Source organism: Oppia nitens, unplaced genomic scaffold (assembly GCF_028296485.1).
Source record: "Oppia nitens isolate AA-2021 unplaced genomic scaffold, nextdenovo-longstitch-racon4-pilon3 scaffold3_pilon_pilon_pilon, whole genome shotgun sequence".
Lineage (NCBI taxonomy): Eukaryota > Metazoa > Arthropoda > Arachnida > Sarcoptiformes > Oppiidae > Oppia > Oppia nitens.
Window position 1 is genome coordinate 1805975 of NW_026533221.1, and position 24982 is coordinate 1830956.

General features: G+C 29.5%; 7 protein-coding genes across 7 annotated transcripts; 3 read left to right on the forward strand and 4 right to left on the reverse strand.

The window, feature by feature from the left end:
* The first annotated feature begins 691 nt into the window (after window positions 1–691).
* Window positions 692–2189, forward strand: LOC128958668 (phosphatidylinositol N-acetylglucosaminyltransferase subunit C-like). The gene is made up of 4 exons (XM_054304569.1): window positions 692–947; window positions 1041–1247; window positions 1338–1824; window positions 2015–2189. The coding sequence occupies exons 1-4, from the start codon at window positions 767–769 to the stop codon at window positions 2187–2189; spliced, it is 1050 nt and encodes a 349-aa protein (XP_054160544.1). The 5' UTR covers window positions 692–766.
* LOC128958666 (ATPase family AAA domain-containing protein 3-B-like) lies at window positions 2178–4436 on the reverse strand. Its single transcript, XM_054304567.1, has 3 exons — window positions 2690–4436; window positions 2439–2547; window positions 2178–2342 (listed from the first exon to the last, which is right to left on the reverse strand). The coding sequence occupies exons 1-3, from the start codon at window positions 4234–4236 to the stop codon at window positions 2178–2180; spliced, it is 1821 nt and encodes a 606-aa protein (XP_054160542.1). The 5' UTR covers window positions 4237–4436.
* Window positions 4437–6881: 2445 nt separating this feature from the next.
* On the reverse strand, window positions 6882–8570 carry LOC128958333 (39S ribosomal protein L28, mitochondrial-like). Its single transcript, XM_054304176.1, has 7 exons — window positions 8211–8570; window positions 8006–8131; window positions 7691–7830; window positions 7462–7607; window positions 7227–7359; window positions 7094–7142; window positions 6882–6985 (listed from the first exon to the last, which is right to left on the reverse strand). Exons 1-7 carry the CDS (start codon window positions 8387–8389, stop codon window positions 6928–6930), a joined length of 831 nt encoding a protein of 276 aa, XP_054160151.1. The 5' UTR covers window positions 8390–8570; the 3' UTR covers window positions 6882–6927.
* Window positions 8571–8707: 137 nt separating this feature from the next.
* LOC128958706 (transmembrane GTPase Marf-like) lies at window positions 8708–11481 on the forward strand. The gene is made up of 2 exons (XM_054304612.1): window positions 8708–11101; window positions 11171–11481. Exons 1-2 carry the CDS (start codon window positions 8973–8975, stop codon window positions 11367–11369), a joined length of 2328 nt encoding a protein of 775 aa, XP_054160587.1. The 5' UTR covers window positions 8708–8972; the 3' UTR covers window positions 11370–11481.
* Window positions 11482–13003: 1522 nt separating this feature from the next.
* Window positions 13004–14333, reverse strand: LOC128957742 (pristinol synthase-like). The gene is made up of 2 exons (XM_054303555.1): window positions 13671–14333; window positions 13004–13510 (listed from the first exon to the last, which is right to left on the reverse strand). The coding sequence occupies exons 1-2, from the start codon at window positions 14331–14333 to the stop codon at window positions 13004–13006; spliced, it is 1170 nt and encodes a 389-aa protein (XP_054159530.1).
* Window positions 14334–16214: 1881 nt separating this feature from the next.
* LOC128957743 (pristinol synthase-like) lies at window positions 16215–17750 on the reverse strand. The gene is made up of 2 exons (XM_054303556.1): window positions 17103–17750; window positions 16215–16721 (listed from the first exon to the last, which is right to left on the reverse strand). The coding sequence occupies exons 1-2, from the start codon at window positions 17748–17750 to the stop codon at window positions 16215–16217; spliced, it is 1155 nt and encodes a 384-aa protein (XP_054159531.1).
* Window positions 17751–19405: 1655 nt separating this feature from the next.
* On the forward strand, window positions 19406–21112 carry LOC128957744 (uncharacterized). Its single transcript, XM_054303557.1, has 3 exons — window positions 19406–19795; window positions 19892–20299; window positions 20396–21112. The coding sequence occupies exons 1-3, from the start codon at window positions 19409–19411 to the stop codon at window positions 21110–21112; spliced, it is 1512 nt and encodes a 503-aa protein (XP_054159532.1). The 5' UTR covers window positions 19406–19408.
* The last annotated feature ends 3870 nt before the right edge of the window (window positions 21113–24982 follow it).

Sequence of the window (24982 nt, forward strand, 5' to 3'; positions counted from 1 at the left end):
AAAATTGAAACCAAATCAATGAATTCAATCAAATTGATTGTAAAAAACAAAAGTTTACAAACTTTTTCTCTTCTTTCATAAGTATATCCATTTCTTCGCTGTCTTTCATTTCTAATATCAAATAAGATATTAATTGATATTTTTTTTGAAAATCAAAATACTAATCAAAAAAAAAAACGAAATGAAATAAATTATAAAAAATATTTTATTTTTAAAAATAACAACAAAAAAACTGATCATTACTTTGCAATTCTTCGATCGACTCCTGAGTTAGTATAGTATAGCCTTCAATGGGTATCGGTTTGTATTGTTTGGCGTCAATTAGTTTTTGTTAATTAATTAATTAAAAAAATAATTGATCGTTGATTTCAATGGAAATCAATAACCAATAAATAATTAATAAATTAAAAAAAAAATAACTTAAAATATTAGAGAGAAAACAAATTTAATTATTAACTAATTATAAACAAAAAAATATTATTTTATAAAAGACATTATTATTATTATTATTATAACGATTATATAATATTATATATCCTGTATATAATAAATTTGTATTAATTATAAATAAATTAATTAATGTATAAATTATTTTTCAATTATATAACAATTTGTAACTTTTATTATATGATATAAAACTTTTTTTTTAATATCCAAACGTATTATACGACTATTAGAAACACCAGATGTCAGATGAAAGAAGTGGTGTTTTAATAAAAACAACAGTTATTTTTGACACTTATTTACAGTACATTTGAATGACTTGATGTCAATGATGATGACCACAGCAACGGTGACGACGGCGACGGCGAAGAGTCATCACAAGGAGGCGGTCGCCATCGGCAGCGGCGGCGGCGATCAGCACTGGAAAAAAGTGTTGTATTCACGGCAAGGAGTGGCCGACCATTACGTACCGCCAAGTTTTCTACAGGACTTACGCAAGAATGGTATTTACCATTTATTTAGTAGTTTTTCTCCGATAATCGCGATTATCATCAATCAGTTAAACACTTCCTCTTCTTCCTTCTTCTCCTTCTCAGTAAATCTCCAGAAATACGAACTCAAAGACTGTATCCTATCGTCGACGGCGTTGACCCAAGAAATCTGTTCCATCATTATCTTCATAGTTGTCTTTCTCTATCTGGACTCTGGTCGGCCACAGTTGTCCATCTATACGGGCGTAACCATTGTCGTCATTACATTGTTTCTCTATTCATCGCTAATACTATCGTCGCCCAGTAATGACGGTAATTATTATATTATACCGATGGCCGAAATCTAATCACTGATCCCATATATTACCGGTAATATATATATATATGTTTTACATTCAACAGTATTGAACGAACTGAAGAGTGCGGCCATATTCCTGATCAGCGGTCTGGCAGTATCGCCGATACTGAAAACGTTGACCGAAACGGTCAGTACGGACACCATCTACGCCATGGTAACCATCATGATGCTGGTCCATTTGACATTCTACGATTACGGCGCCAAAGCGGCCATTGTCAGTACACCTGTAGCGCTGAATGCGGCCATTTTCGGAGGTGTTTGTCTGGCTTCGCGACTGTCCACTACGTACGACGCTTTTGCACTGTTGATATTTGCGTCGGACATATTTGTATTGTCGTCGATACTACGCCGACGGGTACAACTGGCCAGCGATAATTGGCGCATATATTTGACAGTTGTTCATCTGATTATTTCGGCAATACTATTGTATACGGCCTGTCCGCTCATCTATTTGTATCTATTTATTTTGCTATTAGTTTGCATCAACTTTATCTGTCCACTCGGCTTCTACCGGTGCCAGAAATACAAAGAGTATGTATATATAAATTGTCATAAAAAATAACACATTTTTTTATCGGTAAAAAAATTGACCGCAAAAATAATTTTGAAAAAAAACAATTTGTTATATAAAACTTATATACTATGTGTGTATATATATATATATTATATTATTTAAAAAATATCCTAAAAAAAGACTATTATTTTATGTACAATTGATTAGAAATATCTACGGCCCGTGGGATGAGGCCGTCATCGACGAGACCATCGATGATGAGACGAGTGCGGCGACTGATCACCACATGAATGATGATAAAAGACAACAACAGCTAAGTCGACAACGACCACAACAACAACAACAACACCGCCAACTATTTGGCCACCAATCAGACGACTGAATAGGTCTTCTGTTTGACGGTCATCACTCGTTTGGCCTTTTCTTCGTCCGCCTGCCACTCGAGTTTGTGTTTGTGTTGGCCAATAGCTTCGTAGACCCTTTCCATAACCATACGTTCCGTTAGTACGCCGTCGTGCGAGGCGTAAGCGGTTGCCTTAGAAAAAAAAATGATAATCACATTAATTAGTCGCACAATATATATATTACACCCCCAATAGTATTATATTATCACTGAAGTCCCGGTGCTTACCTGCCAGGCGACACCCAATTTGGATATCTCGCGACCCGATAGGCCGTCCACTAATTCGGCAATCTTGTTGCAGGTCTCGACGTAATCAAATTTGTCTAATTTAAGTCGTCTATTAAAAAACAAAAACAAAAAAGTCAATTATTTTTTTTTTTTTTAAATGTGATAATTTTTAAATGCCATATATTTTTGTAATAATATAAAAACTAAATTAAATTAATGTAAAAAAATTATTGAAAACATTGATCACTGACCTCTTGCCTTCAGCGGCCGGTTGTAAAACAAATCGTCCGAAATATAGATTAACCAGACGTTTGCGTTCTTCAAGCGATGGCAACTCAAAGGCAACCAATTCGTCGAGTCGATCATTGATAGCCCAATCGAACTGTTCGGGTGTATTACTGGCCAATACTAACATAAATTTGTTGGACTGTTCGCCGGTTCGGTAGAGAAATGCATTGAGCGTTGCCCTCAAATCTTCGCTCATATGTTCGGAGCTTCGCTTACGTAGAAAAGCGTCCGCTTCGTCGACAAACAGCAGAAGTCCTCTGCGCGAAGTGTTGGCCCAATTGAATGTCTTATGAATAGCGGTCACACCTTCGCGACCCATTGGTGTTACATCACCGCCGCTGAGAATCGCATAGTCCATACCCGAGTGTTGAGCCAAACGTTTGGCAAACAATGTCTTACCCGTTCCGGGCGGACCATAGAAAAGGATATTACGATATAATCCTTTGTTTTTCTTTGTATTTTTCGTAGCAATGGCTACGTCTCGGAGCCGCTCTTCGAGTTCAGGTTTCAGTATTACGCCTTTGAGAGCGTCTTCAGGCCGACGGCTCGCATAGAAACGTTGTGTCGCGTGAACCGGATGTTTGAGTACATCAGTAAAATTAAGTCGCGAAGTGTCCCTAACAAGTGACGGCTTTCCAATTCGGGATTCAATAGTGCGGCCAATAATATTGATTCCGTGTTTCGCCGAATATATTCCTCCGGCAATCAATGTAAAGCCGACAGCAGTTGCGGTCACGCGATCCCAATCTGAAATAAAATTCTTGAAACCGGTTCCGATCACTTCGCCGGCCGTTTTGATCGATTCAATGACTGTTGTCCGGTCTTCGGCGGCCTTCAGTTTGATTTGTTCCAAATGAATGTCACGGTTTTCTCTCTCGAGTATTGCCCGGCCCTTCATCTCGGCCTCAATCCTCTTCATATCGGCCTTTCCTCTCAATTCCATCTCCTGTTCCAACGTCTTTCGGCGAAGTGCTTCCTGTTTGGCCACAGATTCTTCTTGTTTGCGTAGATTCTCTTCATTGGTACGTTGCTGTTGAATGAGCTGATCCTCGTACCTTCTTCTGGACAATTGGTCATTATATTGGGCTCTTTGCTGGTGTTGTTTAGTCTCTTCGGCCAACATTTTTCGTTTCTCTTCGTATTCGACTCGTTTGGCGTCCAATTTCATCTGTTCGACGTGTGTTTCGTACTCTTTCATCTGTTTCTGAAAGTCCATCTGTTTGGTTGTCTCCTGTAATTTAGACAAATCTAGCGCTTCTTTGGCAAACTTTGAACTTTCCAAATCTTTGGCCGCTTTGGCAGCCCTTTCCAGTGCCGATGAATCAAACTGATAGGCACGCATCTTGCCGTCGGCTGATAGGTCACCACCTGATGGTCCGCCGCCGCCGACACCACCACTACTACCACCGGCAACTGAACCGCTGCCGCCGCCGGTCGGCATTTGTTGGGCCGACGGTTGTTGAGGCGGTTGATTGGCGTCATTGCGATTATAGCCGAAAAGCCACGACATGTTTCAAGTGTTGTTGTTGTTGTGGATGAAAATGGTTGACCACTACTACTACCGAACTACTGTCCGAACGTGTGGTTTGATTGGGAAAAAACTGAGAGCACGTGTGCTGTCAGTCAAACAGTATTACTGTTAAGTCTCTATAATACTATTGAATAGTTTATTGAAAATACTGTAACACACTATTCAATGCATTACATCATTCAATGCATTACCAGTGTATGTGTGTGTGTGTGTGTGTGTGTGTGAGTCAGTGAGTAAACTAATTAATTAAATAAATGATTGACTAAATGAGTCAATGAGTAATATAATGTAATAAAAGTTAAGTACAGTATTAATAGTATTGAGAATCAGTATAAATGATTCAAAACTGTAGTATGTTTTGAGTCATTTAGGTCTGATAGAGTGATTTAAGGAATCAAAAATCCCGAATAGTGATGGTAGCTCAGACCCCCCTGAGTATCCCCATACTACCCACATAGCTGTCCGACCTCCGCAATTCGAGATATTCGACTTTAAAGTCGAAAATTATTTTTGACGTTATTTATGATTATGATACACACTTTCTATGTATTTTTCAATACTAATTATGATTATAAAAACTAAATCACATTATGTCAAATAGTTTTCGAGATTCGACTTTTAAGTCAAAAAAAATATTTATGAATATGAGATATATTATTTATGCAATTTCTAATACTAATTATAAATATTAAAATTCATTTTTAAAATTCATTAAAATTCATTGTCACATAGTTTTCGAGATATTCGACTTAATCAATTTCTTTTGAGGTTATTTATTATTAATATATATATATCAAACAGTTTTTCCGATCACTAATTATATTATTTTCTATTAACTGATTTATATAATAGTCAGGATCATTGTTATATAGTTTTTGAGATATTCGACTTTAAAGTCAAAATATATATTTGTGACAAAATAATTTAAGCATCTTAAATAATAATTAGAATTATTTTAATTTTAAATATTAAATTTAAAAAATACATTTGTGTATAAATTTATTATTTATAAAAAATTAAATATAATTTGATTATGACTAGAGCATTTATTTCACATATAAAATATTTTTAGTGATTAAAGATATTAACAAAATAATTAGATATATAAACGATTGATTAAAAACCAATAATTATAGCAAATGTTTTAGTCACATAAACACATATTTTGAAAGGTAGTCACATATTATCAAATACTATCACATATTATCACATATTTCGCATATCTGTAAAATAATAGTTGAATTGCATTTTTTATGTATTTTTGTATGTATTATTTGTTCAATTTTTTAAAAATAGTATTATTTTATCAATGAAACTTTATTTGTTAATTTTTGTAAACAAATCAAAAAAAAATAATGAAATGTTTTATGTTATTTTCTAGTGTTTACTAAAAGTCAATAGGAGTGAAAATGTTATTTAGATTAATTTAAATTTATACAAACAATTTAAAAGCTAAATATTTTTAATTTATGCGTTTTTTAAGTTTAAATAATAAAAATATAAAATATTACTTTATCATAAATTGTAACACAAAATTACTTTTATTAATTAATATATAATTTTTAATAATTTTATTAATCTATATAATCACATATTTTGACTTTTCAAAGCAATTATAAGCACATTTTTTACTATTTTAAGCAAATATAACCACATTTTCATATTTTTAAGCAAATATTTCATTGAATAAAAACAGAATTTTAGCCACATATATCTAAACATAGTCTAAATTAGTTTTAATATAATAAAAATAAGAATTATATTCTAAGTATTTTTAAATGTAATAAATAATATGTTTATATAATAAAATAAATGTATTAAAATTAAGTTTATAAATTATTTATAATGTAATTAATAAAATTTTTAATAATTAGATTAAGTTTAAAAAAGTTAGTAGACAAAAACATTGGTCTAACAATTTTTGGTGGATCATATATACCACTTGCTGTGGTTTTTAATCGAAAAGCACTTCGATTGCCATTTAGACATCATGCGGAATTTTTATTTTTTCGACTTTAAAGTCCAATATCTCGAAAAATATTTGACATAATGTGATTTAGTTTTTTATAATCATAATTAGTATTGAAAAATACATCGATAGTATGTCATATTCATAAATAACGTCAAAAATAATTTTCGACTTTAAAGTCGAATATCTCGAATTGCGGAGGTCGGACAGCTATGTGGGTGGTATGGGTAGACTAAGGGGGGTCTGAGCTACCATCACTATTCGGGATTTTTGATTCCTTAAAGAGCTCTACCAACCACTGGAGACGGAGTTGAGAGGTAAGGCCGACAAGAGGATTGAGACCGAGATGAAGGGCCGGGCAATACTCGAGAGAGAGAGAGAAAACCGTGACATTTATTTGGGAACAAATCAAACTGAAGGCCGCGGAAGACCGGACAACAGTCATTGATAGATAGAGTGAGTGAGAGAGAGAGAGAGAGAGAGAGAGAGAGAGGGAGAGAAAAGAGAAATTATATTTTAAATATTCAAACATTTGTATTATTCATTTTTTTAAAAAAAACCAATTCATACTTAATGTACAGAAATTGAAATTTTTATTGAATTAAAAATGTTTTTTTTTAAATACATTATATAAATTATGTATATATTATGTTTGCTAACTGTAACTAACGATTTTATTTTAAATCATAATTTTAACCAATCTATTGATTGGTCTTTAAAAATGGTATTTTTAACTTGAATTTATCCAACCAATGATGTCTATAATAATAATAATAATGATAATTATAAATAAATAACAAAAAATTAAAACCAAATCAATAAATTCAATTAAATTGATTGTTAAAAAAAACATAAAAGTTTACAAACTTTTTCTCTTCTTTCATAAGTATATCCATTTCTCCGCTGTCTTTCATTTCTAATATCAAATAAAACAAAGAAATAAAAGATTAAATCAAAATACTAATCAAACGAAATGAAAAAAAAACAATAAAACAATTACTTTGCAATTCTTCGATCAGCTCCTGAGTTAGTATAGCCTTCAATGGTATCGGTTTGTATTGTTTGGCGTCAATTAGTTTCTGTTTTTCTATGGCCTGTTTTACTGACAGACCAAACCATTCGGCTTCTTCTAGCTGTTCCCGAAACACATACATACAATCCAATCAACAAAAAAATAAGATATCAGACGTGTATTACAATCAATTGAAATATACAGTAATAATAATAACACATACAGTAAATCCTTTCCAACAGTCGCTATATTTTTCGCGCATTTCTTTGCCATGGTTTTCATCTGTAAAGTCATTCTTCAATAACTTCAATAACATTAGTCGTCTCAATGATAGAGCCAACTGTGACTTTAGATCTTGTACTGGAGTTTCTGTTTTATAACACAATATAAATATAAAATATTTATTTAAAAAAAAAATTTTGTGTTAAAATCAAAGACACACAACACTCAACTCAATAGGTAGGCATCGAAGCCATAATGACTGTCCACTAAGTCCAGTGTACGTCGGGTACAGATTAGGCGAAAATGTTTGTCTAATATCTCGCTATAGAGTACACATCGTTTCAGATTTGGAAACCACATCTTCGGACGTCTGGACGTTGTGTTTGTTGTCAGATATATGTCGACAACAATAGCGGCGTTCATTCAAGTGGTGAAAGTATACAATAGATATATATATATATTATTACCGATTATCACCACAATTAGTACCACAATTAGTACCACAATTAGTACCACAATTAGTACCACAATGTATATATACATACGGATCTCCCTGCTGGAAGTACTTCCTGGGCTTTACGTAACCTTTGACAACACCTTCGCCACCCCAGATACCGGTGTCGGCTTCTGGCGGATAAATCACCGGTATTGGTACGTCGGCCACACGTTCACTGCAGTGTAGTCGCGGGAATCAAATGGACAATCAAAATAAATATTTGGACATTTAAAAGACATTAATGATTATTATACACTCTATGGCGTTCGCTATTGTAGAAGAGATCATAGTAGTCGGGTTTCTGGTAGTCGAATGGTCGGTCGTGGACACGACTTGATGGCCGATCCAATTGGCGCCGATGTTGGTAGTAGTGGTCGGGCAGACGGGACTTGTAGTTCGGGAAACTCCACGACGGTATACGACTGAAGCGCATCCCTGTATATGATATGGTTGTGGGACAACAACAACAACAACGTTATGATGGATCAGTTCAAAGTGATAATTGGATTGTATATCATATATGATATGAAAACACAAACAAATAAAAACAAAAAAAGTTTTTATTTTGATTGCAATTTGATTTCAAATATCATAAACACATGTTTGTGTTTTCAATTAACAAATGATGTCCACATGAAAACATTGGTCCCCTTTTTTGATTGGTTCAGGCATTGTATTACTGTATATATATGTATATCTATATGTTGTCGATAACCAATTGATTGACGTTATTGATTGTATCATCACTTTTACAATGGGTTTGTTTGTTGTGTTGATTGTGATTACACTTTAACCTTAAAGTGTGACATAATATCCAATGAAATCAATCAATAAGTATTGCAATCAATCAGTAATTGATTTTTTTGTTGAAACTATTGGATCAATTGGTGTGTGAATCAGTTTCATCTGTTTTTTTTTTAAAGAAGTAGAAGAATACGAAAGACATTGCAAGCGATTGATTGTTTGATTTAATTGAATGTCTTTTACGCGCACCGATCGGTATACTATAGCGATCGATGGCTGCACTGATTAATCGGTCGATTTCGATGGTCAGCAACGGTTTCGGCTCAACTAAGACTACTAGTCATCCGGTTATTAAGACACAGACATCGATAATGGAGTCGTCGTCGACAACGGCTAGTGAATCGCCACTCAAAGTGTTTGTTTTGGCCAAAAAAACTATCAACGAAATATTCGGCCAAATCGGCCAATTTGTTGATGAGGCCAAACAATTTGTTGCCAACTCTACCGACGAAGTGGTCACGAAAGATCAGTTGACTCGTGTGGACAGCTTTATCGACAAAGTGGTAGCCATTTGCGATGTACTTCGTCGCGATCACATGAAAGTGGCATTCTTTGGCCGAACCAGTAATGGCAAGAGTAGTGTCATTAACGCTGTTCTCCATAACAAGATATTGCCGTCGGGTTTGGGCCACACGACCAACTGTTTTCTGCAGGTCGAGGGCACCGACGAAGACGAACCGTTTATTGTTGTCGACGATAATCCCAATACTCGGCTCAATATCGAATCGGTCCAGCATTTGGCCAATGCGTTGACCAATGAAAAGATGGGCGACTCGACTCTGGTCCGCGTCTATTGGCCTAAAAACAAATGTTCACTACTTAGCGATGATGTGGTTCTAGTTGATAGTCCCGGTATCGATGTGTCCGCCAATCTGGACGAATGGATCGATAAGCACTGTCTGGACGCCGATGTGTTTGTTTTGGTGTCCAATTCGGAGTCGACACTAATGAGAGCCGAAAAAAACTTCTTTCACAAAGTCAACGAAAAACTATCGAAACCAAACATTTTCATTCTTAACAACCGATGGGACGCTTCGGCAGCCGAACCAGAAAATCAAGAACTGGTTCGCAAACAGCATATGACACGTGATATCGATTTCTTGTCTAACGAATTGAATGTCGTCGACAGACACGAAGCCGAAGATCGAGTGTTTTTCGTTTCGGCCAAAGAAGTACTCCAGACTCGACTTCAACAGTCATCGGTCGTCGAGACAGCGGGAACTCCGTCTGGTTTTGCCGACGGCTATCAACTCAGATATTTCGAGTTCGAAGATTTCGAGCAAAAATTTGAACAATGTTTGTCTCATACGGCTCTGAAGACAAAGTTTGCTCAGCACACAAAACGTGGCCAACGATTAGCTACCGAATTGGCATCGATTATGGACACTATTGAACGATCGTCGCAACAGTTGATTACCGCAAAGTGCGAACTAAGGAAAGAGTTGAACGATAAGCTGGAATTTATTCAACAACAGATACAACTGTTGACCAACGAAGCCAAACACCAGATCTGCCATCTGGTCGAACAGGTAGAGGTGAAAGTGTCGGCCGCACTTAACGAAGAGATCCGGCGACTATCGCTTCTGGTCAACGATTTTGATCGACCATTTAGTTCGGATAGTCTGGTTTTGGGTGTCTACAAGAAAGAGCTGCATTCGCACGTTGAACGCGGTCTGGGATCCAATCTGCGGGCTCGGCTGTCCAGTGCATTGTCCTGTAATGTCGAATCGGCGCAAAAAGAAATGATCGAACGAGTAATGAATTTGTTGCCACCAAACGATCAGTATCGACAACATTATCACTCGTATAGTCTGACACCGCGACAGAACTTTGAGATATTATACCGAATTAACTGCGAGTCGTTGTGTTCGGACTTTCAAGAAGACTTAGAATTTCGTTTTTCATTCGGTTTGATTCAAATGATTCAACGATTTACTACCAATTCAAAGGATTTGGCAAAGAAAGAGTCGTTGTCGTCGTCGCATAAATCGTTGCCATCGACAGCGCCGCAGACTCCCAGCAACAGTGAAGTAGTGATGAATGCTTCGGCCAATCAATTTGATGCGCTGGCAGTTATCGAACGGATCAGTCATCTGACATCGCAATCGCATACAACTGTCGGTATGCTTGCCGTTAGCGGTATACTTGTCCGGACTATTGGCTGGCGATTGATAGCCATTACGGGCAGCGTTTACGGTCTACTCTATGTCTATGAACGTCTAACGTGGACTAATCGGGCGAAAGAGTCGACATTCAAGAAACAGTATGTAAATCATTCGACCAGAAAATTGAAATTAATTGTCGACCTAACCAGTGCTAACTGTTCACATCAGGTCCAACAGTATGTATAATAAAATTAAACAAATTGTTTTACCGGTAATTGATTTATGTTTTCTTTGTGTTTTTAAAGAGAGTTGTCGTCAACTTTTGCCCGTTTATGTCATCTAATCGATGAAGTAATGGCCGATATTAAGACCGAAATGAAACAATTGGACGAACAGATTCGTCAACTGTCCGACTGTTCGTCAATTGCTCGCCGATTGAAAAATAAGGCCAACTATTTGAACGACGATTTGTCGAAATTTACTAACGATTATCTAAAAGATTGATTTTTAATTATTCATTTGAAATCAATCAATGATTGATTGATTAGCTATAATATAGTATTTTTAAAAATTAAAAACAAATTATCTAATTTTAAAATAAAATGAAATCAAAAAAATCAATTTCGTAGTTATTTTTGTGATTTAGTCATAATATTTTTAATTTACCGGTTAATTATTATTATTATTATATTGATTATTGTCAATAATAAATAAAAATTGAATGTTAAATGTTATTATTATCATTATATTATTGTTACTTAATAATTTTTTTTAATTATTGTATGATTGACTAATACTAGGATTGTTTTTTTGTAGTTATAGTAATAATTAAATTGATTTAGTGTAAAACAATTTTTTTTTTGCAATAAACTATATATATATTTTTAGATATAATTTCTAACTTACAGTAGTGTTTTAATTTAATTGTAATACAATATATATATACATGTATATATATAAAAACTATATATTTGACTTATAGTTGTTTTTTTATTTAGGATTTTATAGCAAATAATAGCAACAAAAAAAAAAGGAAATAATAGAAATTACATTTTAATTCCCAGTAAACGAAATGAAAAAAGAGGAACACTTTTTGTTAGAGGAATAAAACCATTAAAAAAAAGAGGGAATTATTAGCTATAGAACCCTAATTGACGTAATAAGATATAAAAACTTTAAAAACAAAACAAAAAAGTATAAAATATTTTTTTTTAAAAATCACATTTGATTAGTCATACTTTTTTTTAATAAAATTTTTGTTTACATTTATTTTAGTCCAAATGTGATATGACATAATGACAAAATATTTAAATTTTATTGATAATTTATTAAATTATACAAACAAAAATAAGTGATTTTAAAAAAATTATCGATAATATATTTAAATTTTGATATATAAACATTTTTAAAAAATTATTAGATTAATAATTTTTTAATATTTAAAATACAAATATACTATATATTTATACAGTATAATTATATTATAACAATATGAATATATATATATATATATATATATATATATAAAGTAATATAATAATTAAATTATATTATAACAATATGAATATATATATAATTAAATTAAATATTATATATAATAATCATATAGTCTTATAAATGTTTGAATTTTGTATTAAATTATTTCCAATTAAAAACTAATACATTATTAATTAATATTATATATATATCACATTTGTTTAGTCATATATTTTTTAAAAAAGGTACATTTATTTTAGACCAAAAGTGATAGATACATTATGACAAAATATATTAATTTTATTGATAATTTATTAAATTATAAAAACAAAAATAAGTGATTTAAAAAAAATTACTGGTAATTTATTTAAATTTTGATATATGAACACTTAAAAAAATTTATTATATTAATAATTTTTTAATATTTAAAATACAAATATACTGTATAAATATACAGAATAATTATTGTATAACAATATGAATTTATAAACTAATATAATAATTAAATTAAATATTACTTATAATAATCATATAGTCTTATAAATGCTTGAATTTTTTAATAAAAATTATTTCCAATTATTATTATTAGTAGTAGTAATGGCAATTAACAATAATACATTATTTATTAATATTATATAAAAATATATATTTAATATTTATATTCAAAATTTATTATATCTATCGACACCTAAACTGAACCGATAGTTACCGCCGGGCATATAGAGTTGTCCTCTAATAAATTGTCGGACACCGGGACTTAACGACTGGCCATTATTACAACTACTTTGTTCCCAATCGACCACTAGTTTTATCATTTCAATCTCCAATTGTTCAATACGTTTGCAAATAACTGTCTGTGCATCAGGTATTGAACAGTTTAGTTCAACAGCAGTCTGGGCTACAGTATTGGCCATTTGTGGCAATACTTGTCGGTCATCAACGAGTGAGTGATGGCTACCGGTGCCCATTGTATTAGATTTTACAATGATATTTGATTTGAGCTCTTTTTCAAATGAAAACAAATCGTTAATATAGATAATATGATCGTTTAGTAATTGCAATAGTAATTGCATGCGTGGGTCCAACCATTCGGACTCATGGATCTCAATATTGTAGGCATATTCTAGTGATAATACTGTAGGTATTAGACCTATGGTTTTCCGGCGAAGCTATTATATAGTATTATAGTATATATCTATTATTTTTTTTTATTAATTACTGTATAATATAAGTATGATGTGTATGTGTGTTAAAAAATTAAATACAATTATTATATACAAAATTATTATACTATATATATATCTAATTAACAAAACATTTTTTGCATACGTTTAACATTTGATTGACAGAAACAAACCGTTGTTGACCTTTGGTTTGGTTTTCTTCGACATTAGCGGTACAGTAGTCTAACCACGAATCGGCAAAACGCAGCCACTGTTGGCCATTCAGTGACTGATAAATGTTCGTAAATGTCGGCCGAATTATCTGAACGTATGGCTCCATACGGTCGACATCGTCATCGAGGGCTGGACTACTAATACTACTGGAAATTTGGTGGCCGCCGCAGCTACTTATATTGGCCACTAGTGTCTTAACCTGTGCCCAAACACGTCTACACTCATCCATATTATCCATACTATTGAGTCGACCCCACGGTTCCTCAGTATTGTCATCCATAACAAAAAAATAGATCATATGCTGTAAAATATGATAATACCTGTCCTTTAGATGACATAGCGGATAGAAATAAGCCGTAATCAATACAGAATTGATGGCCAGTTTACGATAGTTTTCCGCTGATATATAACTGGTCGGAAACTGTTTGTATAACCATTGATGTAGTTTATCGGTATCGGCGACAGTAATGTCTATCGGATTACGTTTGAACGGAAATCGGGTCTTAAACTTCGGTATCGGATATTTGCGCGGATAGTGGCGTAACTTTATGTCGCAAATGTTGTGCACTTGCATTAAATAGTTATTATTTGCCATAATATTAGTTATTATTAGTTATATATTTTGTAGCTAATAGTTGTTTAATACATGTATAATTAGTGATAGTATTACTATTAAAAAACAAATTTTTTTAAAAATAATTTAAAGTATCCAATGATAATTAATTTTTTTATTTATTTTTATTGATAATTTTATATGTACAGTATAAGTTTTTCAACTACAGAAATACAGTATAAGTAATATAATTTTTTTTTAAATATAAATAATAAAAAAATATTTAGTTTTTAAAAATATTTCAATTATTTTTATGGATTATTCATCATTTTTGTGGATTATTCATCATTTTATTTATTATTGAAATTTTTTGTTTATTATAAAATTTACAAAAATAATGCAAATAATAATATAATAATAATATAATTATATATTATAAATATTAGCATAATTATTTTTTTTTTTAAAAACTAAACTATTAGAAAATTTAAATTATTAACATTTTCATCAAATATGTGTATAAAATTTAATAGTTATAAATTTTTTTTATTTATTATATAAATGACTAATTATTTAAATTTAAATTATTTAAATTAAAAATACAATAAAATTATTAATTATTAAATAGTTATATAATAAATATATTGTTTTGTCATTTAATTAGTCAATGGGGATCCCATAGATAGAAATTTCTTTTATAACATCGACGACATTATATTATATAATTAAAAATAAATTGATATAAAGACATAATTATCTGAATTTATAATAAAAATTAAATTGATTTAGTCTAAAAACAATTTTGTTTGTAATAAACAATATATATATATATACTGTATTTAAATTAAAGTAATGTTTTAATTTAATTGTAATTCAATATATATATTATACATATTTTACAGTATTATGGTAAAAGTAGAATATATATTATAGTTTATATAAAACTACTAAAATTTTTTTAAAAAATAATACGTTTTTTAAAAAAATTAATTAAATAATGACAAAATGTATGGACCCTTAATGCTGTTAACAATGTTAATACAGTAAAACATAAATATTATTTTACTTATATTATTATATATCTTTTAAATGACTAATTTTCGGCAAAACGATTTTTTTAAAAATTTAATACAATAAACAAATTTTAGACTAAATAATTTAAAGTATCCAATGATAATTAAATTTTTTATTTATTTTTATTGATAATTTTATTAAATACAATATGTACAGTATAAGTTTTTTAACTACAGTAATATAAGTAATATAATTTTTTTTAAAAATATAAATTATAAAAATATTTAGTTTTTAAAAATATTTCAATTATTTTTATGGATTATTCATCATTTTATTTATTATAGAATTTTTTTTTTATTACAAAATTTCCAAAGATAATACAAATAAAAAATAATAAAAATACAATTATATATTATAAATATTATTATAATTACATTAAAAAAAATAACTAAACAATTAGAAAATTTAAATTATTTACAAATTTTTATCAAATATTAGTATAAAATCTAATAGTAAGAAATTTTTTTATTTATTTGTTTTTACTTATTTATTATAAATGACTAATTAATTATATTTAAATTATTTAAATTAAAAATACAATAAAATTTAATTATCATATATTAAATAGTTATATAATAAATATTTTTTGTTGTTGTCATTTTTAATATTTAAAATACAAATATACTGTATAAATATACAGAATAATTATTGTATAACAATATGAATATATAAACTAATATAATAATTAAATTAAATATTAATTATAATAATCATATAGTTTTATAAATGTTTGAATTAAATTATTTCCAATTATTATTATTAGTAGTAGTAATAGTAATTAACAATAATACATTATTTATTATTAATAATAAATTATTAATATTATATATATATATTTAATATTTTTATTCAAAATTTATTATATCTATCGACACCTAAACTGGACCTATAGTTACCGCCGGGCATATAGAGTTGTCCACTAATAAATTGTCGGACACCGGGACTTAACGACTGGCCATCATTAACACTACTTTGTTCCCAATCGACCACTAGTTTTATCATTTCAATCTCCAATTGTTCAATACGTTTGCAAATAACTGTCTGTGCATCAGGTATTGAACAATTCAGTTCAACAGCAGTCTGGGCAACAGTATTGGCCATTTGTGGCAATACTTGTCGGTCATCATCGAGTGATTGATGGCTACCGGTGCCCATTGTATTAGATTTTACAATGATATTTGATTTGAGCTCTTTTTCAAATGAAAACAAATCGTTAATATAGATAATATGATCGTTTAGTAATTGCAATAGTAATTGCATGCGTGGGTCCAACCATTCGGACTCATGGATCTCAATATTGTAGGCATATTCTAGTGATAATACTGTCGGTATTAGACCTATGGTTTTCCGACGAAGCTATTATAGTATTTAAGTATATATCTATTATTTTTTTATTAATTACTATAGAATATAAGTATGATGTATGTGTGTGTATGTGTGTGTATGTGTGTGTATGTACGTGTATGTGTGTGTATGTGTGTGTGTATGTGTGTGTATGTGTGTGTATGTGTGTGTATGTGTGTGTATGTGTGTGTGTATGTGTGTGTATGTGTGTGTATATGTGTTTATGTGTGTGTATGTGTGTGTATGTGTGTGTATGTGTGTGTATGTGTGTGTATGATGTATGTATGTGTATGTGTGTGTATGTGCGTGTATGTGTGTGTATGTGTTAAAAAAATTAAATACAATTATTATATACAAGATATATATATATAATTAACAAAACATTTTACATACGATTAACACTTGATTGACAGAAACAAACCGTTGTTGGCCTTTGGTTTGATTTTCTTCGACATTAGCGGTACAGTAGTCTAACCACGAATCTGCAAAACGCAGCCACTGTTGGCCATTCAGTGACTGGAAAATGTTGGTAAATGTCGGCCGAATTATCCGAACGTATGGCTCCATACGGCCGTCATCGTCATCGACGACTGGACTACTGCTGGAAATTTGATGACCACTTATATTGGCCACTAGTGTCTTAACCTGTGCCCAAACACGTCTACATTCAGCCATATTATCCATACTATTGAGTCGACCCCACGGTTCCTCAGTATTGTCATCCATAATAAAAAAATAGATCATATGCTGTAAAATATGATAATACCTGTCCTTCAGATGACATAGTGGATACAAATAAGCCACAGTTAATACAGAAGTGATGGCCAGTTTACGATAGTTTTCCTCTGATATATAACTGGTCGGAAACTGTTTGTATAACCATTGATGTAGTTTATCGGAATCGGCGACAGTTAGGTCTATAGGATTACGTTTGAACGGAAATCGGGTCTTAAACTTCGGTATCGGATATTTGCGCGGATAGTGGCGTAACTTTATGTCGCAAATGTTGTGCACTTGCATTAAATATGTATTATTTGCCATAATATTAGTTATTATTATTAATTTTGTATATAATAGTTATTTAATAAATTGTATTTATTGTATAATTAGTGATAGTATTGCTATAAAAAAAAAATTTTAGACTAAATAATTTAAATATCCAATGATAATTAAAAAAAATTTTATTTATTTTTTATTGATATTATTAAGTACAATGTGTACAGTATAAGTTTTTTAACTACAGTAATATAAGTAATATTTTTAAAACAAAATATAAATTACAAAAATATTTTGTTTTAAAAAATATTTTAATTATTTTTGTGGATTATTCATCATTTTATTTATTATGGAAATTTTTTGTTTATTAAAAAATTTCAAAAGATAATGCAAATAAAAATAAATAATAATACAATTATATATATATATATAAATATTATTATAATTACTTTTTTAAAAAAAATAAAAACTAAACTATTAGAAAATTTAAATTATTAACAATTTTTCATCAAATATGAGTATAAAATCTAATAGTAATAAATTATTTATTTATTTGTTTTTATTTATCATATAAATGACTAATTAATTAAATTAAAAATACAATAAAATTTAAATATTAAATAGTTATATATAATATATATATATATATATATATATTTATCATTTAATTAGTCAAAATATATAGTTATTTTACACAATATAGTTACCCCACTATCGACGCAAATATCATAATACCGAAGTTCAGGACCCGATCGCCCGGTTCATAGACTTAATGTGTTGGACAACACTGTGTTGACCACTAACCGATCAATTACACCGATGGGTCAAAAATAGATTAGAAACATAATTCTACATAAAATTAATTATTTAAATGTTTATCAAAATTTAATATTTTTTAATATGAATTTTTAAAAAATATATATATATTGTTTATAGAAATACTGTATAATATTAATTGTTAAAATTACTTCCAGGAAATAACTTAATATAATATGTTTTAATATTAATAGCTATTTCTAGAAATATTTTTATTATATAATTAAAAATAAATTGAAATAAAGAAATAATTATCTGAATTTATAATAATAAAAGTTTTTTTTAAATTGTAGTTAATTTAGGATTAAGTGATATTTTTAAATAAAAAATTAATTACCGCTTTATTATTATTATTATTATCATCATTATTATTTTCCGTAAATAAAAATTAATGTTTATTTTTAATTTAAAAGTTTTAATTTTTGTTTGACTAATTATTCAACATAAACAACGACAAAAAAGTTACTAGGATCATTTTTGTTAGTTAGTAATAATTAAATTGTTATAGTATACACAATTATTGTTTTTTCTAATAGACTAGAATTTTAAAAAATATATATAATTTTTAAATTACAATTAATTTACTGTCAAATTTAATTGTACTACAAATTATATATTACTGTATTATTATTATTATTATATTTTATAAATTAATAGTAACTAAATTAATTGTTATAGTTATTAATCGCATAAATATTTTAATTAATACACAATTTATTTATGGATTTTAATTGTTGGCCTCGAGATTGTAGTTCAAACAAACTAAATAAAAATTGATAATCAGTTTCTGGAAAATCAATTGACTGTTTGTTTGAAAAAAACTAATTTAATTACAAATTTTTTTTAATGAAATAGTGTATAGATATAAAACTATAAAAAGTAATTAAATGTTTGATTTTTATTGTAATATTGAACGGATATCAACCATCATCACCACCAGCACAACGATGATGGCGTTAATTGTGTTGTTAGTGTCGACGATGACGACCACATCGATGACGGAGACCACCAAAACAGGACGACAGCAGGACATGATCGGTGGTCCCGAAGAGCAACTGTGCAACGATCTGATCATTGACGCGGCTGTCAGTGCAGATGACGGCCTGAACTATATACTGAAAGGTGAATCCTATTGGATAATCGACACCCAAACGGGTGCGTCGCCCGAACCGGGCGATTGGATTGACAACCGTTGGCCTGGACTGCCGACACCAGTGGACGCGGCGTTTACCATTGATGAGGGCAAATATGGTTTGGCCACTGTTTTCATTGTTGTAAGTAATGAGACAGAAAAAACCTATTATATCATATATATATATTTTGACTACATTTCATACATACCGTTCCTTTATATTTAAAAAAAAATAAAGAAAAACAAATGGTTTCTCTATAATAAAAATGTTTCGAAAATCAATGGCACGACAGATGAGTGGAACTATATGCGAGTCAACGACAAAGTAATGGCCGCTACCGATCACTACTTCGATGATAACGGGTCGCTGGCCCGCAAAGATGCTGCCGTTTATATCATATTCGAGTCCAAGTGGTACACAAAATACCAGTTCTACAGTATAACAGATCCCCGATACGTATCGACTGGCGAACTGGTCAGAGCCGGCGAATATATGGCATTCTTTAGCCACATTAACAATCAGCCGACGGGTGACAACTTTGGCAACTTTATGGATATTAAAGCCGTGATTATCAATAAAAACAATTTGGTTATGTTTGGCGATAAAAACTATTGTATTGGCGCTAATGTTAAAGACATGCCGCGGGTATATAATAGTTAACATAACTTAAGCATTTAATAACAATTTACACACAATTTTATTAATTTTTATTTTTTAAATTTCAACATTTTTTTTTAATAGTGTGAACCAAAAACTTTGATACAAACTCAACAATATTTCAATTGTCCCCGAAATTCACGGCCGACTACTACTACTACCACCACCACAACAACAACCACTACTACGACTACTACCACAACAACCACTACAAAACCGATGACGACGACAAGCCCTGCCACTGCTATACCAGTCAATGCCAGTGATGTTAACAACAGTACCGCAACTATTACAGACGATAGTGTGATGACCAATGTGTCGGCGATGATGACGACGGCGATAACAATAGCCAACTCGTCGGCAACCGATCTGACGGGCAGTGATTTATCGTCGGTGTTGGCCACTACTACTGGCAAACAACACAGCTATACAGTCTATATAGTGATTGTCGTCATAATAGTCATCCTATTGGGTATTGCAGTGATTGTATTCGTTGTCTGGCTTTGGTGGTCTGTTGTCCGAAATAAACTGTTATCGAGTTATACGCGAAGTAACCAAACAAAAAGTGAACCATCAGAAGAACATCTGTCCGGAACCGTTGGTCGAAACAAAAGTGACGACTCGTTGACTGAAAAGAAAGCGAAGACAAAGACAATGGCGACGCCGACGACGACGACGACGACAGCATCGATTAATAAGAAGACTATTCCGAGAAGAAGTTCCACTGATTTGCTGGAAGCGGATCAGCTCATCACACAAATCAGATCTAATGACGATATTGACGGCGATTTAGAGATTTGAGAAAATTCACAGTAATTTATAAGTATACTAAAAAAAGACATTTAAAAAAATTAATTAATTATAGTTTTATTTAATTAATTAATTAATATATATATATATATATATATATATATATATATATATATATATATATATATATATATATATGTATATAAATTATATAAGTAAATGTTAAGTTATAATACTGTCTGTATATATATATTAGGATTTATATCAATCAATCTATAATTGTATATTTTGTGTGTTTTATTTTCAATCGGAAAAAAACTTATTAATTAATCTAACTATTATTAAACTAAATTATTTATTTTTTAATTATTATTTATTTAATAAAACAATTAATAATATTCTATCATTTTTGTTGTTATTTATTAGAAATTACTTTTAATTTGATAACTAAAAAATAATAATTACCTACAAAAAGCTATATATATAATAGTAACTAACATAATGTCATTTTTTTTGGTAATTAAATAGTTAATTAAAAAAAAATTTAGACAACAAAAATTAACTATTAGTTTATAAAAATTGTATGGAAAAAATTAATCTTTATTTTTTTTATTATAAATTATTCAAATTTATATTTATTTTTATTTATAAAATCACTACAAAATACATATAATTATAACTAATAAATAATAATATAAAGTATCTTTATTTTTATGATATTTAGTCAAATATGCATTAATGCAACTGTAGTTTTTGAATTTTGAATCAGTTTTTCAAACAAACAAAAATTTTAATCTCTGATTAGTGATAATCTAATCGCTAAATATCTATCAATATTAAAGTACAGGTATTAATACATATAAAATGATAAACATTTATTACTAATATCAAAATCAATTTAATAAACCTGTATTAAACACTTTTTTTGTTGTTGTAAACGATATTATAAATTTGAAATTAGTTTTGTGTATAATATTTTGAGTCAAAGTGTGTCAAAAAAAAATTTTTATTTAAAAAAAAATAATTATTTGTTTGAAGACTTCCAAATTAATTCAAAGACATTTAAATACAAGAGATGGTAAAAGTGGACGAACCGGACAGTCATCGTAGAGATAGTTTGAACCGATTTGGTGATGATTTATGCGGACTATTGCTCAGTTATATGCCGTTTGGTGACCGCTTTCGGTACGAGTGTGTGTCCCGACAATGGCAGCGACTAATGTTTAACAGTCATAACTATGTTGACTGTAATTACAATTATATGATAAACTATGAGAAACTAATGAAAAAGTTAGGAAACCGACCGTTTGGACAACATTTGTACGAAAACAACGAAATGTATGATTTGTGGCTAAAATATGGAAGTAATATAAAATCGTTTGATGTCACCGACGGTACAAATGTCATAACTGTTTGCCGATTGTTAGCAAAATATGCTACAAAATTACAGTCACTTTGTTTGCATCAATTTGATCCACTTATCTGCGGATGGTTTCAAAAATGTCAAAACTTATCGGAAATTTCTTTTATAAACCATTCGTCGCCGATAGTCGTGGATCAGCTATCGCTGCTCTTCAGCAATAATGATAATAACAACAACAACAACAATAGCAGTGGACTATTGTTTCCCAAATTACGTAAATTTGATTTTTATATGACTTCGGCTATCAGTAAAACTAATTACAAGAAATTCATTGAAACTTATGGCAAAAATCTAACAGATTTTTCAGTTAATTTCAAAACCAACGACTTGTCCAACAAAGACATACTGAGTTGTGTATCGCAAATGAAACAATTAAGACAATTGACAATCAATTCATATTTCGGTTGTTTTATTGATATGTCATTTATACCTGTTTTGAACACTATTGGTTCAAATTGTCTTAAAATTAAAAAACTATTTGTCTATCTATGGTTTTTATCGGTCAATGATTTTAATCATACATTGAAAACTATTTGCCAAAACTTTCTACAATTAAAATGTTTGACTTTCTGGGGAAATATCAAACAAATTGATTACAACAACAATAATAGTAGTGATAATGGATTTGAATTATCCAGCAATTCGTTGATTAGTTTAACAAAACTAACTCATCTGTCATTGATTTGCAACTATCGCTGGCATTTGACCGACAATTTTCTGGTAAATCCGATGAAATATATACGAAATGTTCATAATATTGGTTTTGATTGTATTAATACAACCGACCAATTGTTTGATTGTTTAGCAAAACTAAAATCATTGCAATCGTTGAGAATGACTTCGGAAAAGTTGGAAAATACTAGTTTGAAATTTACCGAAACAAATGTACAGAAACTAATGGATAGTTGTCCTAAAATTACGACAATTATGTTAAATTTTGAAGTTTATCTATAATTTTATTTATGTTTATTAGTTTATAAAATATATTTTTACAAAATAATTGAAAACAAAATAAAATAATACATATTCCTATGATATACATTGTTTTGATAATCAAATATTTTAAAATTATAAATTTTTTATCTAAATAAATGTTTATAAAAAAATAAATATTCAATTTTTTTGTTTTGTTTATTAATATACTGTTTATCATATACAATATACATGTATATTGTATTAATTATAATAACAAATTATAATAATAACTTAATTTTGATATAAAAATTATTGTTTTATTGTATTTTGATATGATTTTGCATAACTATATATTATATTCATTATAGACTTATAAATACTGTCAATATATTAATAGATAATAATATATATAAATAGAACTTTAAAAATAAAATATTAAATTTCAATAATTTATGAAAAATATCTGAATTATTATTTAAATAATAGTTATTATTTTGTTATAATTTATTAAGTAAGTTATTAACTTAATTAATTAAACAAAAAAAAAATTAAAAAATTAAATAGTTTAATATAGTTAAAATTATAATTTTTGTTTATACATTATATAATAATATTAATAATAAAATTATTATTTGTTTTGTTATTTTTATTTATATTATTAGTAGTAATATTAGTTATAATATTTATATAATCAATAAATATTGTAAATATATATTTATATCATATAATTAAAAATAATATTATTATTTAAATATCTCTACTAATATAAAAATAATATAAAAAACATTAATTGTAATAAAATTGTATAATTAAAATTAAAAAAAAACTTGGTTATCATTATCAATACTTTAATTTAATTATTTAATTTAAGTCATCCAGGTCCCAGATTTATTTGTTTGCCTACCAGTGCTGCCTCCCTGTGCCTACAAACACACTGATAGATAGATCACAAATAGTTTGTATTATTATTATTATTATTATTATTATACGACAAACACAACACTATATAGCTATCTATCTATCGGTAGATTTTTTTTTTAAACAACTGTAAGACACTTGCGGTCACTATTTTTTTACGGCTAGTGTCGGTGTGTGTGCTTGCGGTCAAGTCATGGGTGGTCTACATGTTGATGAACGTAAACTGATGGCCACTTGGAAGATGAAACTGTTGGCCTGGACTATACCGACCGCTTTCGGTATGATGTGGTTCTATACCCGATGGGATGACCGCCAGTATGCAAAAGTACCCCACAATCGCCAACATAAACCGTGGCTATACTGGTCAGATGGCGGCGGTGGTCACGGGGAGGGCGGTGTTGGACATCATTAGCAGCCACTGGCGGTTTGGCCGACGATTTGATTGTTTTGTTTTTTTTTCGTAGATATTATAATTAATTATAATTATAATTATTATTATTAGATAACTAATTAATGATAGATTTTATTGTAATTATTATTATTAAAAAAAACAATTGATTAATAATTGATATGTCATTTATAACGATGGGTTATAATGAAAATAAAAATAAAAATAAATTTTTAAAAAAAATTGTTAATTTATTTCAATATTATCGTCTCTCTCT

Bases quoted from the DNA above. Each gene is read 5' to 3' on its own strand.
- LOC128957742 (XM_054303555.1), bottom strand. From the start codon at position 14,333: ATGGCAAATAATAACTATTTAATGCAAGTGCACAACATTTGCGACATA. The intron at 13,511-13,670 runs GTATGCAAAAAA...ACTATATAATAG, and splicing joins CTGTCAATCAAATGTTAAAC to CTTCGCCGGAAAACCATAGG.
- LOC128958668 (XM_054304569.1), top strand. From the start codon at position 767: ATGTCAATGATGATGACCACAGCAACGGTGACGACGGCGACGGCGAAG. The intron at 948-1,040 runs GTATTTACCATT...TCTCCTTCTCAG, and splicing joins ACAGGACTTACGCAAGAATG to TAAATCTCCAGAAATACGAA. The intron at 1,825-2,014 runs GTATGTATATAT...ACAATTGATTAG, and splicing joins CGGTGCCAGAAATACAAAGA to AAATATCTACGGCCCGTGGG.
- LOC128958706 (XM_054304612.1), top strand. From the start codon at position 8,973: ATGGCTGCACTGATTAATCGGTCGATTTCGATGGTCAGCAACGGTTTC. The intron at 11,102-11,170 runs GTATGTATAATA...GTGTTTTTAAAG, and splicing joins TGTTCACATCAGGTCCAACA to AGAGTTGTCGTCAACTTTTG.
- LOC128957743 (XM_054303556.1), bottom strand. From the start codon at position 17,750: ATGGCAAATAATACATATTTAATGCAAGTGCACAACATTTGCGACATA. The intron at 16,722-17,102 runs GTATGTAAAATG...ATACTATAATAG, and splicing joins CTGTCAATCAAGTGTTAATC to CTTCGTCGGAAAACCATAGG.
- LOC128957744 (XM_054303557.1), top strand. From the start codon at position 19,409: ATGTTTGATTTTTATTGTAATATTGAACGGATATCAACCATCATCACC. The intron at 19,796-19,891 runs GTAAGTAATGAG...AAAAAAATAAAG, and splicing joins TGGCCACTGTTTTCATTGTT to AAAAACAAATGGTTTCTCTA. The intron at 20,300-20,395 runs GTATATAATAGT...TTTTTTTAATAG, and splicing joins ATGTTAAAGACATGCCGCGG to TGTGAACCAAAAACTTTGAT.
- LOC128958666 (XM_054304567.1), bottom strand. From the start codon at position 4,236: ATGTCGTGGCTTTTCGGCTATAATCGCAATGACGCCAATCAACCGCCT. The intron at 2,548-2,689 runs GTCAGTGATCAA...GTTTTTTAATAG, and splicing joins CCGGCCGCTGAAGGCAAGAG to ACGACTTAAATTAGACAAAT. The intron at 2,343-2,438 runs GTAAGCACCGGG...TTTTTTTCTAAG, and splicing joins AATTGGGTGTCGCCTGGCAG to GCAACCGCTTACGCCTCGCA.
- LOC128958333 (XM_054304176.1), bottom strand. From the start codon at position 8,389: ATGCGCTTCAGTCGTATACCGTCGTGGAGTTTCCCGAACTACAAGTCC. The intron at 7,608-7,690 runs GTTGAGTGTTGT...GTTATAAAACAG, and splicing joins CTTCGATGCCTACCTATTGA to AAACTCCAGTACAAGATCTA. The intron at 7,143-7,226 runs GTAATTGTTTTA...ATTTGATATTAG, and splicing joins GCTGATCGAAGAATTGCAAA to AAATGAAAGACAGCGGAGAA.